We start from the raw sequence: 14383 nt of genomic DNA on the forward strand, positions 1-14383 counted from the left end.
TTTTTTTTTACATTATAGAGAGAGAGAATTGTGTTTATAGTCCTCCAGCCGATGCCTTGCAGACTTACCCGATCCTCTCCAGGGAAGACCCAGAAGCACGTCGACCCTGAGTTTGCCTCCCCTTTGAGGAACGGGCGGAAAAAAAAGAAAAGTATCAGTTTAATACAAGTACACCGGCCTAGCCAGCTCGCAATCAATCCAAGTGACTACACTTGATCTTAGCCATTAGGCCGAGAAGCGATTACATTATATAAAATAGATTTAAAAGGCGAACTAAACTAAAGCTGGAATGTATATTTTAGATGTTAACAGTTGTAATGATTGGGATAGTGGTAAGGAGTAAACTAACTCTTGAGTAATCAAGGAGAAGCGGTTTGTGTGCGGTGGTTATTACCAAAATCTGCTTGCTCGCTTCTTTATTTGAGTGATGCTGTATATGTATTTCATTTGCTATGGAAAATATATATACCATAGTATAAATACAATAAAATATATACTGAGAAAGATCGTTCATTATCGTCTGTAGCTAACCATTGATAAACACAAATTAAACACGATATTTTAAAAATAAGTTTTAACATTTTTATAGCTACAAAAGAATCAAAATTGATAAAATATGCATCATGGTATTTTATAGGTACAAATCGCAAACTTATTTCTTTAACTGGCCCTACAAAAAAATTACACGCATAAAATCGTGGCAGAATCGATTAGATCAAAAATTTTAAACAAGATAACACACGCAAAAAATCGCGGCATAATCGATAAGATCCAAAATTTTAAACAAGATATATATGAGTTTTTGATTGTATGTTTATGTATTGATCAGTTTACAAAGTCATTTAACCTGTTATTTTATGCTTTCCAAGATTGTTATTAGTTAACTGTTTGTTTTTTTTCTCAACCTCCAAGGCCTTAAAATATTTTAAAATATTTTATATATATAAAATAATTCTTTTAATTTGCACCAGGTGTTAAAAAGATAATAGAATGATATGTTCTAAACATACTTAAATATAAGTATGAACACAAAATTTTTTTATCATTTGTCTTTTCTATCTTTAATACTGAACAATCTATTTAGTTTCTCTCTTAATTCATTTTTTATTTTATTTGGGACGGCTTTTTTTGGTAGATGAGACCTCCGATAGGACAAAATTATATGCTTGTCCTAGCGGAGGTCTTATCTACCAAAAAAATATACATTTGTTGCCCGGCCGGTTTTGTGAGCTATTTACTTTACTTTGTTTATTTGAAAAATTCTTTTGCTTACTTCTATTCTGACAGTTATTGATATTTCAGTGACTCTGATATGTGAGTGATAAGCTAAAGACTTTGAGACTAACAATGGGAGAAAATATAGCGGCTATTAAATTTAGGTGATTTTTATGTTTATTCTAATGCTATGTTTTGTTAAAACGAGTTTGTATCTATATTTTTTTATAAATGTTAGCTTTTTTAAAACGAGTAATAGTTATATATACTCATATGCTATATGCTTTTATAGTGCAGGTAATGAAGCATTTGCAGATGAAGATTATGACTTAGCAATACAAGTAAGTTAAATATTTGTTAATAAAATTACATTTCTGCAACTATTGTCTTATTAATTAGTACTGCTATCTAATTAACATTTTGACTAAATACTTAAAAAACTTTCTTTACAGAAGCTTAGCTTTTTAAATACCAATTATCTTTATCATACATTTAATGATATTATACATATTTAAGCAATCACTCTTTTTTACACATGCAAACACATTTGACAGCATGAAACTTCAAATATAACATTTAAATGCCAGTAATAACAGGAGATAACAAATTATTTATCAAAATATTCTAAAAAGTTTGTGATATTCAGAGTTCAGCTCCATTGTTTTTGAAGTGTGGAAATTATATGTAAAATGTATTAACTTTTAAACTAATAGAAACAAAATGTATAAGTAGTTAATCTAGATGAAAACATTTTAAAAAGGATTCTTGGCAAAAAGTCTATTAGATATCTTGTAGACATTTAAATACAGTATTTAAAAGTGTACAAGATATCTAATCTATCAAATTATTCCCTTTCTTATCAAGTAAGATCTGGGGTGATTAAAAAAAAAAGTTAATTTTTTTTACCCGAATAAGGAAATGAAAGATAGACAGAAAAAGTTGTTAATATTAGAAAAGTTTCCTCTTGCTTTTTCAATTCTAATTAGCTTCTTAATAGCTAATACTGCCAGTTTTAATTTTTTAGAAGATGAAAAAAATTGTAGGGATACAGTCAAATAACATTCACAAAAATATCATTTTACAATCTAAAAAAGTATAACTATAGGTGGCTTTTAAATTTCTTTGACATTAAGCTAGAACAACTATGTAGTTAGTGCCTAAAGTTTTAAGAAAGAGCAAAAAAATTGGTATAGTTGTTTGTCATCAAATTTATAAAATAGGAAATAAAACTTGTGTAAAAAAGTTTCTAAATTTTAAGGCTTTATTTCTTTTAAAACTTTTAAATTTGTTTATATACTTAAAATATTAGGTATATAAATGGATTAAACAAGTGATCTGTTTGTATATAAAATGTTTTAATCATAAAAATAGGAGATTGGCTTATACATAGGGTTTCTTGATAAACAAGTATAAGATTTATAATGTATTTGACATATACAACTAAATATGAATACATCAATATTTACAGCATGCTTAAGTAAATCAAATCAAGGCTCTTATCTTAAAAAAAGATAATAATAAATTTTTTTTTATATATATAACTGAAAAAATAACCATGCAGTTACTTTTGCTTTTTAAAAATGAGTTTTGATTTTAATATATTGCGTTGAAATGTAAAAAATTGATGACCTTTTGTATGCATTGATTTGGATAAACAAGAAAGTGAAATTTATTTTTATTACTTAGATTTTTTGGTCGTTTTAGTCAATGGCAAAGTAAATGTTTGAAAATAGCTTTAAAAGCTATTTTCAAACATTCAAACATTTGAAGTTTAAGAAGTTTGTATATTTTTTAAGATTCCAAAAATTGAAAAAAAAAAAATGTTGAAATCAAAATATTTAATAAAAGTCGTTGTAAAGGGATAACTGTCTGTAACTGTGCCTTCTCAATCAATATTTCAGTTAAATGACACATTGATTTCACTTAGCTTGCATTTCTTAACCAAAACTTACAAATGTATTTTGTACTGCTAAGATGTCTTCTTTCTGATAAACAATGTGTTTACTAGTTTACTAAATCTAGAGTATTAACATACTATGCAAACATAAATTGCAAATATGTATGTTGCTATTGAAGAAGGTTGAAGTGTTCATGTTGATGAACAAATTAAATGTAAGGGTTGCATGGTGGATTTGGATGATAATAAAAAACATCATTTTTGCAGTTAAATTTAGCTCTTATTCAGTTAGCAAGTTTCTCACCTTCCCATTAGTGAGTTCTTATAGTAAACACATTAGAGCTACCTTATATCCCATATGATTTTTATTAGTCAAAAAAACTTAGCAAAAAATTTACTTGTAAATATTTATACTTAATGCTGTAAATATTTATACTTAATGCTATCAATCTTGATTAACTTGTTAAATAAATCAGAATTTCTAATATTCTTGTTAAAGCAAAGTTCTAAAAGATTTAAAGATTTGATGTTTCAAAATTATTGAGGCATCAAATCTTTTAGTCTTTTGTTGTTGTTGTTAAAATATTAGTCTTATCAATTAAATGTTTTGTTCAAACTAAAATACTTTTTTTGTTCAAACTAAAATACTTTTTTTTGTTCAAACTAAAATACTTTTTTTGGTTCAAACTAAAATACTTTATACATTTTTAAAGTTTTTTTGTGTTTGAATATCTCTAGGTTTTGTTTTAGTAATAATGCTGTAGTATTTTAAGATATGTTTGCTGTAAATTTTGTTCCACATAAATAAAAAGAATAAATTTAACTTTTATTATTTAAATTTTTAGTTATAGTTCAAACAGAATCTCAGGGGTAAAAAAATACTTTAGCAAAAGGTTGTGGTCTATCAGATAGATATTAACTAACTGCTATCTAGTTAACTTTTTTAACTGCAAAAAGCAATGAGGAAAAGTTCCAAAGCTTAATCTTACTTATTTTATTTCTTTGATTTAACTTGTAATTTTTATTTCATATTTAAATTGTGATTTAAATTGTTAGTTAAGAACATATCTTTAAAATCTACTACTCAAATTTAATGATAAAGTTTTTCATATTTTTTTTTTATGTTTGAAAGATTTTTTATTCCATGGGTCATAGAATCTTGTTTGACAAGACCTAGTTATAAAGAGTAAGAGAGAACTATAAGACCTAGTTGTAAAGAGTAAGAAAGAACTATAAGTTCAAGATGTTATCATAATTGAAATAGAAATATGATGTAGCTAGTAAGAAGCTGAACTAAAAATTAGTAAGTATATGTAATTTTTAATGCTGCATAATGTTTCATGAAACAAGGGTAATAATAAAAGTATAAAATACAGTGTAGATTTATAGAAAGTTCTTTGTGAAAAGGAATATTTAGTACAGTTTAATGAAGATTAAAAAAAAAAAAAAAAAAAAAAGTTAATAATTGCTAAAAGTGATTATTCTTAGCCAGAAATTTTTAAAAGATGATTTTTTGTGTAATTTTTTTTATTTAACTAAAGTTCTGAAAACAGGATGAGCCAAATCTTTACTCTGAAAAAAATTTTTTTTTTGCAAGATTAAATTTCTTTTAAGTTCTAATATTTAAACTGTAACAAAGAGAATAGATGAAATAAAAAAAAATTATGATTGTAATGTTGATTATAACAATAAGCTAAAAACTTTAGATTACTTTAGAGTTTGATTTGTAAGCAATTAAACTATTATGATATTTATTTCTTCTGTAAAGTGTTATACAGAAGCGATCAGTAATGATGGTCAAAATGGTGCTTATTATTTAAAAAGATGCAATGCACGGTTAAAGAAGGAGGATTTTTCTGGTATGTGCTTTTCCAAATCTTAACTTTAGCTTTACAAGTGTTCTAATCTAAAGTAAAATGGTTATCATACGTTTTCAAGTGTTGCAGTATTAATTTTACAGCAAAAATCTATACTGTGCATAACAGTAGTTATATACCAAAATCACTATTATTGAGTTTTAAAAGTTATTTAGCTATTAGCATGCAGCTTTTAAAAAAAGATGACACAAAGTGCCTAGTTAATCAGTCTTGAGTTACTGCAAATACGTTATACATTAAACTCAATAGCAGGCTAGGCTAAAAAGGCTGCTCAAGTTTGAGAGACGCTTAAAATAATATTCATTCGTATAATGGTCTGGAATTTTCTTGTTGTCTATTTGTTTTTTCATTCTCCTTTTTATTATTATTATTATTATTTTTATTATTATTATTATTATTATTATTATTATTATTATTATTATTATTATTATTATTATTATTATTATTATTATTATTATTACTATTTTTTTTTTCTTTTTTCAAAGTCTAATTATTATCGCTTCTACCATAGTATTCATTTACCTGTAAATTTTTCATTTGTTTACAAATGGCTTTGTATAATTCTTTTTTATTATTTTCTCAGAATTTACTTTTTCATCTCAACTTCACTCAATTCTAAATCAATAATTGAGAAAGAAAAAAAAAAAACAATTTGAGAAAAGTAAATAAATGATACAAATATTGTTAAAAGATAATGATTAAAAAAAAAAAAAGGATTGAAATAATATTTGAATCTTATTTGTTATTCAATACTGGAAAAAGTTGACTGGTATACCAGTATTAAATTCCCTATAATATAGAGTGTAATTTTATGACTGTGACAACTGGAGTTGTCTCAAAATTAGTGGATGTTAAAGCACTAATGTTTTATACTTGATTGAAGTATGTAAGATATAAAAACTTCTGGCAATGCAGTTTATTGGTATTTAACTAAATTTTAGTATACTTTTAAGGAAATTAAAGTAATGAGTGTTTCTGTTCAGTTTATTTACTTTTTAAATAGATTGAGATATGAAGTTTGATAAACAATCCAAAGACAAATGTCGGAAATATATTAAGGAAAGAAACATTATGCTTAAAAAATACTAAATAAAGAAATATTTTGCTGGACAAACATTAAGTAAAGAAATGTTATTCTTGACAAATATTAAGTAAAAAAATATTTTGATACGTAAATGTTAAAGGAAAAATATTTTGGTACAAAAATATTGTATAAATTATTTTAAATCTAAATTTATCTTTAGTAAAAGTTTGACATGTTTTACTCTAAAACATAATTATAAAAAATTATAAAAAATTGGCAGCCATAATACAGTTTGTTTATTTTATTTATCTTTCTTCTGGAAAATATCATTCAGTAAAAAATCTAAAATTTTTATTCATAGGTTTTCTATTCAAAATCTGCTAATTACACAAACTGAAAAAATACATTCAAACTTGCAAATCATAATTTTCTATTTGAAAAGTAGTAGAAACATTATATGCTTTGAGTTGTTCACTTGTCAGTTCACTTGTGGTTTCTTTCTTGTGATTTGTTTTCAATTAACCTAGGGAGAGTTAATCTCACTTTTTTAACAAAAAGTTGTTAAGAACTTTGGGTATTACTTTCAGTTTCAGAAAATAATTTCAGTTTCAGAAAATAATTTTTAGCTGATGCTTATCAACTAGAAAAGAAAAATCAAGCACGCCAGTTTCTACTGTTTACCTTTGTGATTACAAAGGTTGAAATTGCTGAATATTCATTTCAGATTGTTTAAACTCGGAAATTAATTTGTTGTTTTTTTTTGTTTTTTTTTTTGTTTGTTTGTTTGTTTTTATTTTTGGAGAAAGTAAAGCTCAGTAAACTGTCAACGCAGCTCAAACAAAATGTTTTTGGTGCACACATTTAAGTTTTAATTCTATTATAAATTTTCAAAGATCCTATAAATGTTTTGTAATTATTTGACAGCCCCTAAGTTCAAAAAGGCTGCATAAGGTACAGATGTAATACTGTTGTTATTCAGTTGTTTTTTTTTAGTTTTCTCAAAACCATAAAAAAATAACTTAAGTAATTTTATATCATCATGACAACATAGCATTTTATTATGTTATGTATATTATGCATGTTCATGTGTTTAATATAGTGTAGTTAGACGAAGTAAGAATATAAAAGGTTCTATTTGCAAATTTCAAAACTCAGGAAAACAAATGCCAATTAAGTGCTATAAGAAATAAAACTAATAGAAATCAATTTTTATCAAAATCCTTTCTAAACATTTAACTAAAGCATCACGTAAAGTGTCAAGTATGTCATTGATTTCTATACCTACAGTACCAGGCTAAAAAGAAAGTTGTTCTTTGTGTGTTTGGAGGGGGGAATATTTATTTCTACATGATACTGAAAGAAATGATAGAAAAATATATATAGTGATAATATTAGAAATAATAGAAAAATATATTATATATAGAAAAGCATATTTCAGTAAAATGTTTTTGTTAACATCTTAACATTAAGAAAGGTATAATTAGCAAAAATATAAGTTAATTGTTGATTATCCAGGAGCCTTTGCCTAAACAGTCCGTTAAATCATTTGAAAATAATTTTAAGTAGTTCAATATTAAAAACATATTTTCAAGGTTTAATTTTATTATTTTCTATCAAAAGGAGCCTTAGATGATGCTAATATGTCAATAAAATTCAACCCTGATGATGGCAGAGCTTTTCAAAGAAAAGGGTATGAGATTATTCATTTTGTAATTCAACTGTTTTGTTTTTAACTTGTTCAACTTTTAAATTTGTAGAATAAATACTTAGACTATGTTACCAAAAAATAACTTATTTGATTTAATTAACATTACTAAATGTGGAAAATCATTTCAGAAAATACCTTTACCCTTAACCTAATTTTTTTTTACCATTTGGAATGCAAATCAAAAAACAACTTTTTAAAATTTTGTTCAATTTTGGTGTCATAGTACCCATTAACTAGTCTACTCCTTATAAATATTTTTTTTCAGTAAATGGGAGGTTATCAAACCTAAGATATTATAGTATTCATAAACCACTAATATTACTTATTTGTTCTTAACCTTTTTGTTATTTTTCTTTAAGAAGATCAACAGTTCAAATCCTTAATTTAATGTGAATTGAATATTTTTAGTTTAGCCTTGTTTTCCCTTGAAGACTTTGAAGGTGCTCTAGAAGCTTATAACAAATCACTTGAATTTAATGGTAGAGTTTTTTAAATTTTTTCATGTGCTTAGAAATAATACTTGCTTTGAACCTGTTACAAAGTTTTCACAAATCTGAGCCTCAAACAGTTTAACGAATATGACTAAGTACTATGAACAGTTTTAAATCTTACTTTGTTAGAAAAGTAATTTAAAGCTTTTTTTATATAAATTTTACATAAAAAGCTGCTTATAAGGTTTATATATACATAAATAGGTGGTACACAAAATGTATTAAACTGTTAAATGGAAACTAGTTGTGTAATTGACAGGACAAAAGTTTAAGTCATTTGTTATGTGCCATCAATTCCACAAGTTATTCAGGGAATTATTTTTGAGTTATTTATTTTATAACTTGCAGTCTTTTTTTTTAAACAGTTCTGAGTTTTTGAAAATTGGATTAATAGTAGTTATAATTTTATAGCTACCATTTCTGCAACTTTCAAAAACCCTAAGATAGCATTGTAGTTAAAATAAAGTTATAAAAAATATTTTTAACAACATTCTTTATGATGGTTAAATGTTGTTTACTTTAAATTTATTTTTTAGTGAATAATGATGAAATAAAGCAGAGCATACGAAAATGTGAGGCTGAAATTAATTGTAAGTTCCAAATGTTTACCATATCTTTTCAGAAAAAAAATCATGAAAAGTAATATCTAAAGTTTTTTTTTGCAATTTGTTTACTATACATGGATGGTAATAAAATTTAAAATTTGTTTTATCTTAAATCCAGTTTGTCTCATACTTTTTTATTTATTTATTTTTTTCTGTCTAGTGAAAGAAAAGGCTAAAGGAAACAAAGTAATTTTATTTTTAGTTTATAAATAAACAAAATATAAAGTGGAACTATTATTATATATTTTTTTATGGTTGTTAGGCAAAATGATAACAAACAAAAAAGCAGCAAACAATATTATGAATAAAAAACATACCAGAAAATTCAGTTTAAAAACATTGAAAGTTTTTAATAATAGTTCATATTCAGAAGAAATATTCAAATTAAGTGAATTGTTATGCTACCAATTTGTCTCAGAAATATTTTTTATATACAAACAAAGAAGTCTAAAAATTCAGACAGAAATGGATTAAAAACACATACTGTTCAAAAAAGTATAAATATATTAATTGATTGTTATCATCAAGTATAATTTTGTTACTAAGAAAAGACTACTCTTCATCTCTAGCTAGCTAGTTCATTTTAAATCCTATCAAATACAAATCCTATCAGCTTCATGATAATTTATTCAATATTTGTAAGAACAATAATGTATGTTATAGTGTAATATGTAACACAACTAGCTATAAAGATTTTTAAAAAACAACCATTTTAGATAGAGAATTCTTATGACTTTACACAAATAAGTGAAATATTGCTTTTTTTAAAAAATCCTTTTATTGTAAATTGTAATTACCTCCATGGTGACAATAACATTCCCTACTTTTATGATACATCTCTGTCAACTAGTTGCTGTTTGAGTTAAGTTTAGAAAATTAAAATTTAATGTTAACAATTTTTTGAAGATTTTCTAATGTGTGGTTTTTTATGCAATTTTTGTTACTTTTGTATGGAAAACCATTTACATTTTTTTAAGTACTAATATATGTTTAATAATTTTCTGGGTTGACTTATTAATTCTGTGAAAATAGAGTTATGTTATGTTATGTTATGTTAGCTCTCAGTTGGTCTTTCAAAGCTTCATAAAACAAATGCTAAAGAGGAACCAGTTGCTTCATCACCTATTAAAGATAAAACAATTAAAATGCCTTCTACTCAAAAGACAAAGTATTTTTTTCAATTGTTTTTTTTTTTTTTTTTTTTGTTATGTTTTATTTTGTTTTTCTCTAACTTTTGGTTAAAATTTTTTTTGTATATATAAAAAATGTTTGTAAAAAAATAGAATAAAAAATGTGTCTTTAGTTTTTTTAATTTGCATTACTTGACAGCTTGATGTGTGAGTATAATGTCATATTTGTAAAAAGTGTCACCTTTTTTTAAGATATGACTGGTATCAGACAGAAACTCATGTTATTATTTCAATCCTTTTAAAAAATATAAGCCCACAAAATGTCAGTTGCTTATTTGGAGAAAAAACGGTATGTTTTTTTTTTCATTGAAAGCATTTTTTTTATAATGAAAAGAAATGAATGTGCTTAAGATGTTTATCCAAACTTTAGTTTAGAAAAAAACTAATTTTTTAAAAAACTTTCATTGTCAACTTTACATGAAAAAAACTATAGATTTTTAAATTTTTTATAAAATCTATGGATTGTTAAATGATTGTTCAGTTTGGTAGAAAATGTTTAAATGCTGTAAAGTTTTTTCTTATTTGATTTACATTACAGGTGCCTTGCAAGTTCAAACCAAAAGCTCAAGTTCCTTAAAATGTTCATAAAATGATATTACTTAGTTTTTACCTCAAACTCTTTGCAAATATTTACTAATGAGAAAACAGTTTTTGGTTGAAAATCTTTGAAGTCCGTTATTTTATTCAACAAATATGCACATTTTCAGGCAGGAGAGTTGTTTTATTTTCAGCTCTCCTGCCTGAAAATTTGCACATTTGGTAAATAAAATAGGTAAAAGGGCTGGTATAATACCAGATTCAAATTGTGATAAAAGAGTAGTGGCAGCAGTTAAACCACAGAAAATTATTTCAAAAAAGATGCAAAAGGAACTCCCATCTAATACCACCTCTGCTGAATTGGAAATATTTTCAATGATTGCTGCTCAATTAATTTGATGAGAACTGTAATATCTCCCTTATCATATTTCCCTGGGTCAAACAACAAGAATACATGACTAATAGCATGCCTTCTTGAAATCAAGTAGAAACGAATTCTAGTAGCTGAACAATTGACAAAAATTTTGAAAACTGTTTCCTTCACTTTATCAAGTATACTAAATCTACTAGTAATAGAAAATGTCTTTTAACACTTAATAACCAAACCAGGCATAATGGCATTTGTAAAGAGAATGTTTTGCTTTTAACATTACCACCACATACAAGTTAACCATTAGACAACTGATATCTTTAAAAGACATTGAAAAAGACATTCAGGCATTTACGACCTCAAATCAACAATCAGATTTTCTTCCACTGGATTTGTGCCTTTTAATCCTAATGTATTTCCTGATGAAAATTTCAAAATTTGCCTTTTAATCCTAATGTATTTCCTGATGAAAATTTCACATCTTCTAAAACTACAGATTGACTTAATCCACAATGGAATGAAGCAATGGAAACTCAGCCAACAGCTGGTATCTCCACTGTCATGCAGTTGCATTCTGTTTAAACTCCTGAAGACATACAATAAATATCCCAAAGTGTATAAGAACTAAAATATTAACTGTCTGGAGAGATTGTTAATTGATTCTCCAGTTACAAAGAAATGACCAACAAAAGCCAAAATTACAGCATTTGAGGTAAATAAAGTCAGAAGAAAATCAAACAAATAAAAAAAGACAAAGAAGTTCTAACAAATATTGAAATTGTTTTAGATATTTTATAAGAAAATTTTTGTTTTATCGTCTTTCAAAATACAAAACAAATTTACATACATTATGATGATTTTTAACAGATGTGTATGCCTTTGAAAAATTCAAGATTTAAATTCATTTTTCTTGAAGTTAAAGATTAATGCAGTGCCAAAAATGAAGATCTACATAGTCTTTCTAAGCCAATATTCATAGAAGAAACAACAAGAATAAATAAAACTTTATTATTTGCAATTGAGTTTTTCAAGTTCAGAAAATTGTTTGATCAAATTTCAATGTACCTTACTACTTACCATATATAGCTTAAAACCATTTAAGGTCATAAAATAAATCTCGACTTTTATGACCAACACTAATTAACTTCTTTAAAAAAAAATTCAAAAATCAAAACTGAAAGAAAATAGTGAGGCTTTATTGATACACTGGGTTAGTTTATACGTTGGTATATATAGTAAAAATTCTGCTTCTTACAATTGCTTAAGAAAATATCAATTTTTTAAAAAATCAACTCTCCCCCAGTCTTCTCTCTCTAAAAAGTAAGTAGACAAACTAGTTAGAAATTTAAAAATGATATGGTTATAATTTAATTTCAAAAAACAATACATGTGTTTGAATGATGAAATTAAAAACTTATAGTGTATGATTTTTTAAATGTATATAGTACATTTCATAAATTTCCACTCTTAACTATTTTATTTTTTGTTTGCTTTTGTTTTTAAGCTAAGTGTAACTGTCAAGTTATCTGATGAAAATGATTTTAGTTTGGAATTGGATCTTGCTCATAGTATTGTTGTAAATCAATCTTCCTTTCAAGTTCTTTCTACAAAAGTAAGAAATTAATACACATTTTTAAGATTAAAGCATGTTTTCCACTGTAAGCAACATTAAAGTTTGTTTTCCACTGTAAACAAATTTAAAGCTTGTTTTCTCAAAAACAACTCTGAACTTTACAGTTCTTTGTCACAAAATATTTCATGTTTGAGCACTTTTTTTGTAATGCCTTGCTAGCTATTATTCTTATTTTATCAGTTGGAAATTAAGATGAAAAAAGAAGTTGGTATAAGATGGGATTCGTTAGAGGAAGATCTTACAAAAATCACCACTGTTATTAAATCTGCTGGTGAGTTAGAAAAAATTTTATTTTTGGAATTTAGATTCTTTACGTATATTTTACTTTATCAAGGCTTCCATGTATTAAGTCCTTCAAAGCTTGTTTTAACGTAAAAAATAATTTTTCGTTGAGTTATACTTTAAGATAATTCATAAAATCGTTTCTTCTCTATAGTTGAAGACTGTTAACTTAATGCTTAGTTGATGTTGAAGACTGTTAAATTGACGTTAAGTTGATGTTGAAAACTGTTAAACTGACGTTGAACTGATGTTGAAAACTGTTGAAATGACGTTAAGTAGATATTGAAGACTGTTAAGCTGACATTGAAGACTGTTAAGCTAACATTTAGATGATGAGCAAGTTAAAAGCAATATATATTAGATTATCATTTTAAAAATATACATATGTCGGGAAAGTGAATCGCACTTTCCCGGCAAAAGTATATTTTTAATTAATGTGTTTAAAGAGGGTTTTAGGGGATTGAAGTGTTTCAAGTAGTTAAATTATGTCTAATTAAATTAAAACAATGAAATATATTTTTTTAATTTATTTTGTTATAATTTGGTGGCTGAAATTAAAATTTTTTTCATTAGCACCAACTGACTCAGTAAATCCTCATAAGTACCCATCATCTTCTCACTTCTCTAAGAATTGGGATCTTCTTGCAAAGCAAGTTGAGGAGGAGGAAACAAAAGAAAATAAAGAAGGTGATGGAGCCCTTAATGCTCTTTTTCAACAAATATATGCGGATGGTTCTGACGAAGTCAAGCGAGCCATGAACAAAAGCTTTCAAGAATCAGGGGGTACCGTTCTCAGTACGAATTGGAATGAAATTTCTAAACAAAGAGTAGAAATCAAACCGCCTGATTGTATGGAATACAAAAAATACGAATATTAACCTCCTTTAACTGTCCGTACTTACTAAAACGAAAAACTAACCACTAAGATCAATAGAACATTTTTACTACAATTATTTTACATATTATTCTGCTATTTATATACATCAGATGGAAGAATAATTTTTTAAAATTATGTCTAATTGGCTGTGTAAATGTGTTTTATCAATTATCACCATTGTGTCAGCTTGCCACAATGTTGATCGTTGTGGTTAGTTCTGAGTTTTAGAAATTATGCTTGTTCGTTGAAGAGTAGAGTAGTTTCTTATGTTCTTGTTGTTGTGGTAAGTTGTTGTAAAGTATTAGTGTTTCTAAAATGAAAACAGTAATAATTCTTGTTTTTAGTGTAAAGTATGTTAGAAGAGGTTTTCTTAATATAAAGTTTGTTTCAAGAGGTTTATTTTTCTGCATTATGCAATTAGTTTTGTCACACGTGGTGTGACAAAACTGATTGCAAATTGCAGAAGTCTAAGACAAAAAACTCAATCAAAAACTGCCATCTCGGACTCAAAAATTAGTTGAAGAAGGGTGGCGGAGTTTGTTTCACTATCTTATTTTGAATTTTTTTTGGGGGTGCGTCTCGTTTTTCCCAGATCCCTTCGTCTCCGGAAAAGAAATTTTCACTATCTTGAGTTCTTTTTTCTTCTGGTTCTCCACATTGTGGTGGATACCCAGGAG

The 14383-nt window shown here is 26.0% G+C and overlaps 1 protein-coding gene across 2 annotated transcripts; it reads left to right on the plus strand.

Annotated features, from left to right (window-relative positions):
* Window positions 1–1161: 1161 nt before the first annotated feature.
* Window positions 1162–14097, plus strand: LOC145191345 (protein SGT1 homolog). Of its 2 annotated transcripts, XM_090078815.1 has the most exons (13): window positions 1162–1225; window positions 1303–1379; window positions 1508–1556; window positions 4881–4971; window positions 7634–7703; window positions 8130–8200; window positions 8749–8802; window positions 8978–9003; window positions 9876–9985; window positions 10200–10296; window positions 12419–12526; window positions 12728–12818; window positions 13403–14097. In XM_090078815.1, exons 2-13 carry the CDS (start codon window positions 1348–1350, stop codon window positions 13705–13707), a joined length of 1104 nt encoding a protein of 367 aa, XP_089934941.1. In that variant the 5' UTR covers window positions 1162–1225; window positions 1303–1347; the 3' UTR covers window positions 13708–14097. The 2 variants fall into 2 exon arrangements, 1 of the variants encoding a protein (XP_089934941.1); XR_016449824.1 differs by lacking the exons at window positions 12419–12526; window positions 12728–12818; window positions 13403–14097 and adding an exon at window positions 10739–12082 and having other exon boundaries at window positions 1165–1379; window positions 10200–10677.
* Window positions 14098–14383: the final 286 nt, after the last annotated feature.

Source organism: Hydra viridissima, unplaced genomic scaffold (genome assembly GCF_058129835.1).
Source record: "Hydra viridissima isolate aposymbiotic clone 2 unplaced genomic scaffold, HvirCarnegie_v1 scaffold_2, whole genome shotgun sequence".
Classification (NCBI taxonomy): domain Eukaryota; kingdom Metazoa; phylum Cnidaria; class Hydrozoa; order Anthoathecata; family Hydridae; genus Hydra; species Hydra viridissima.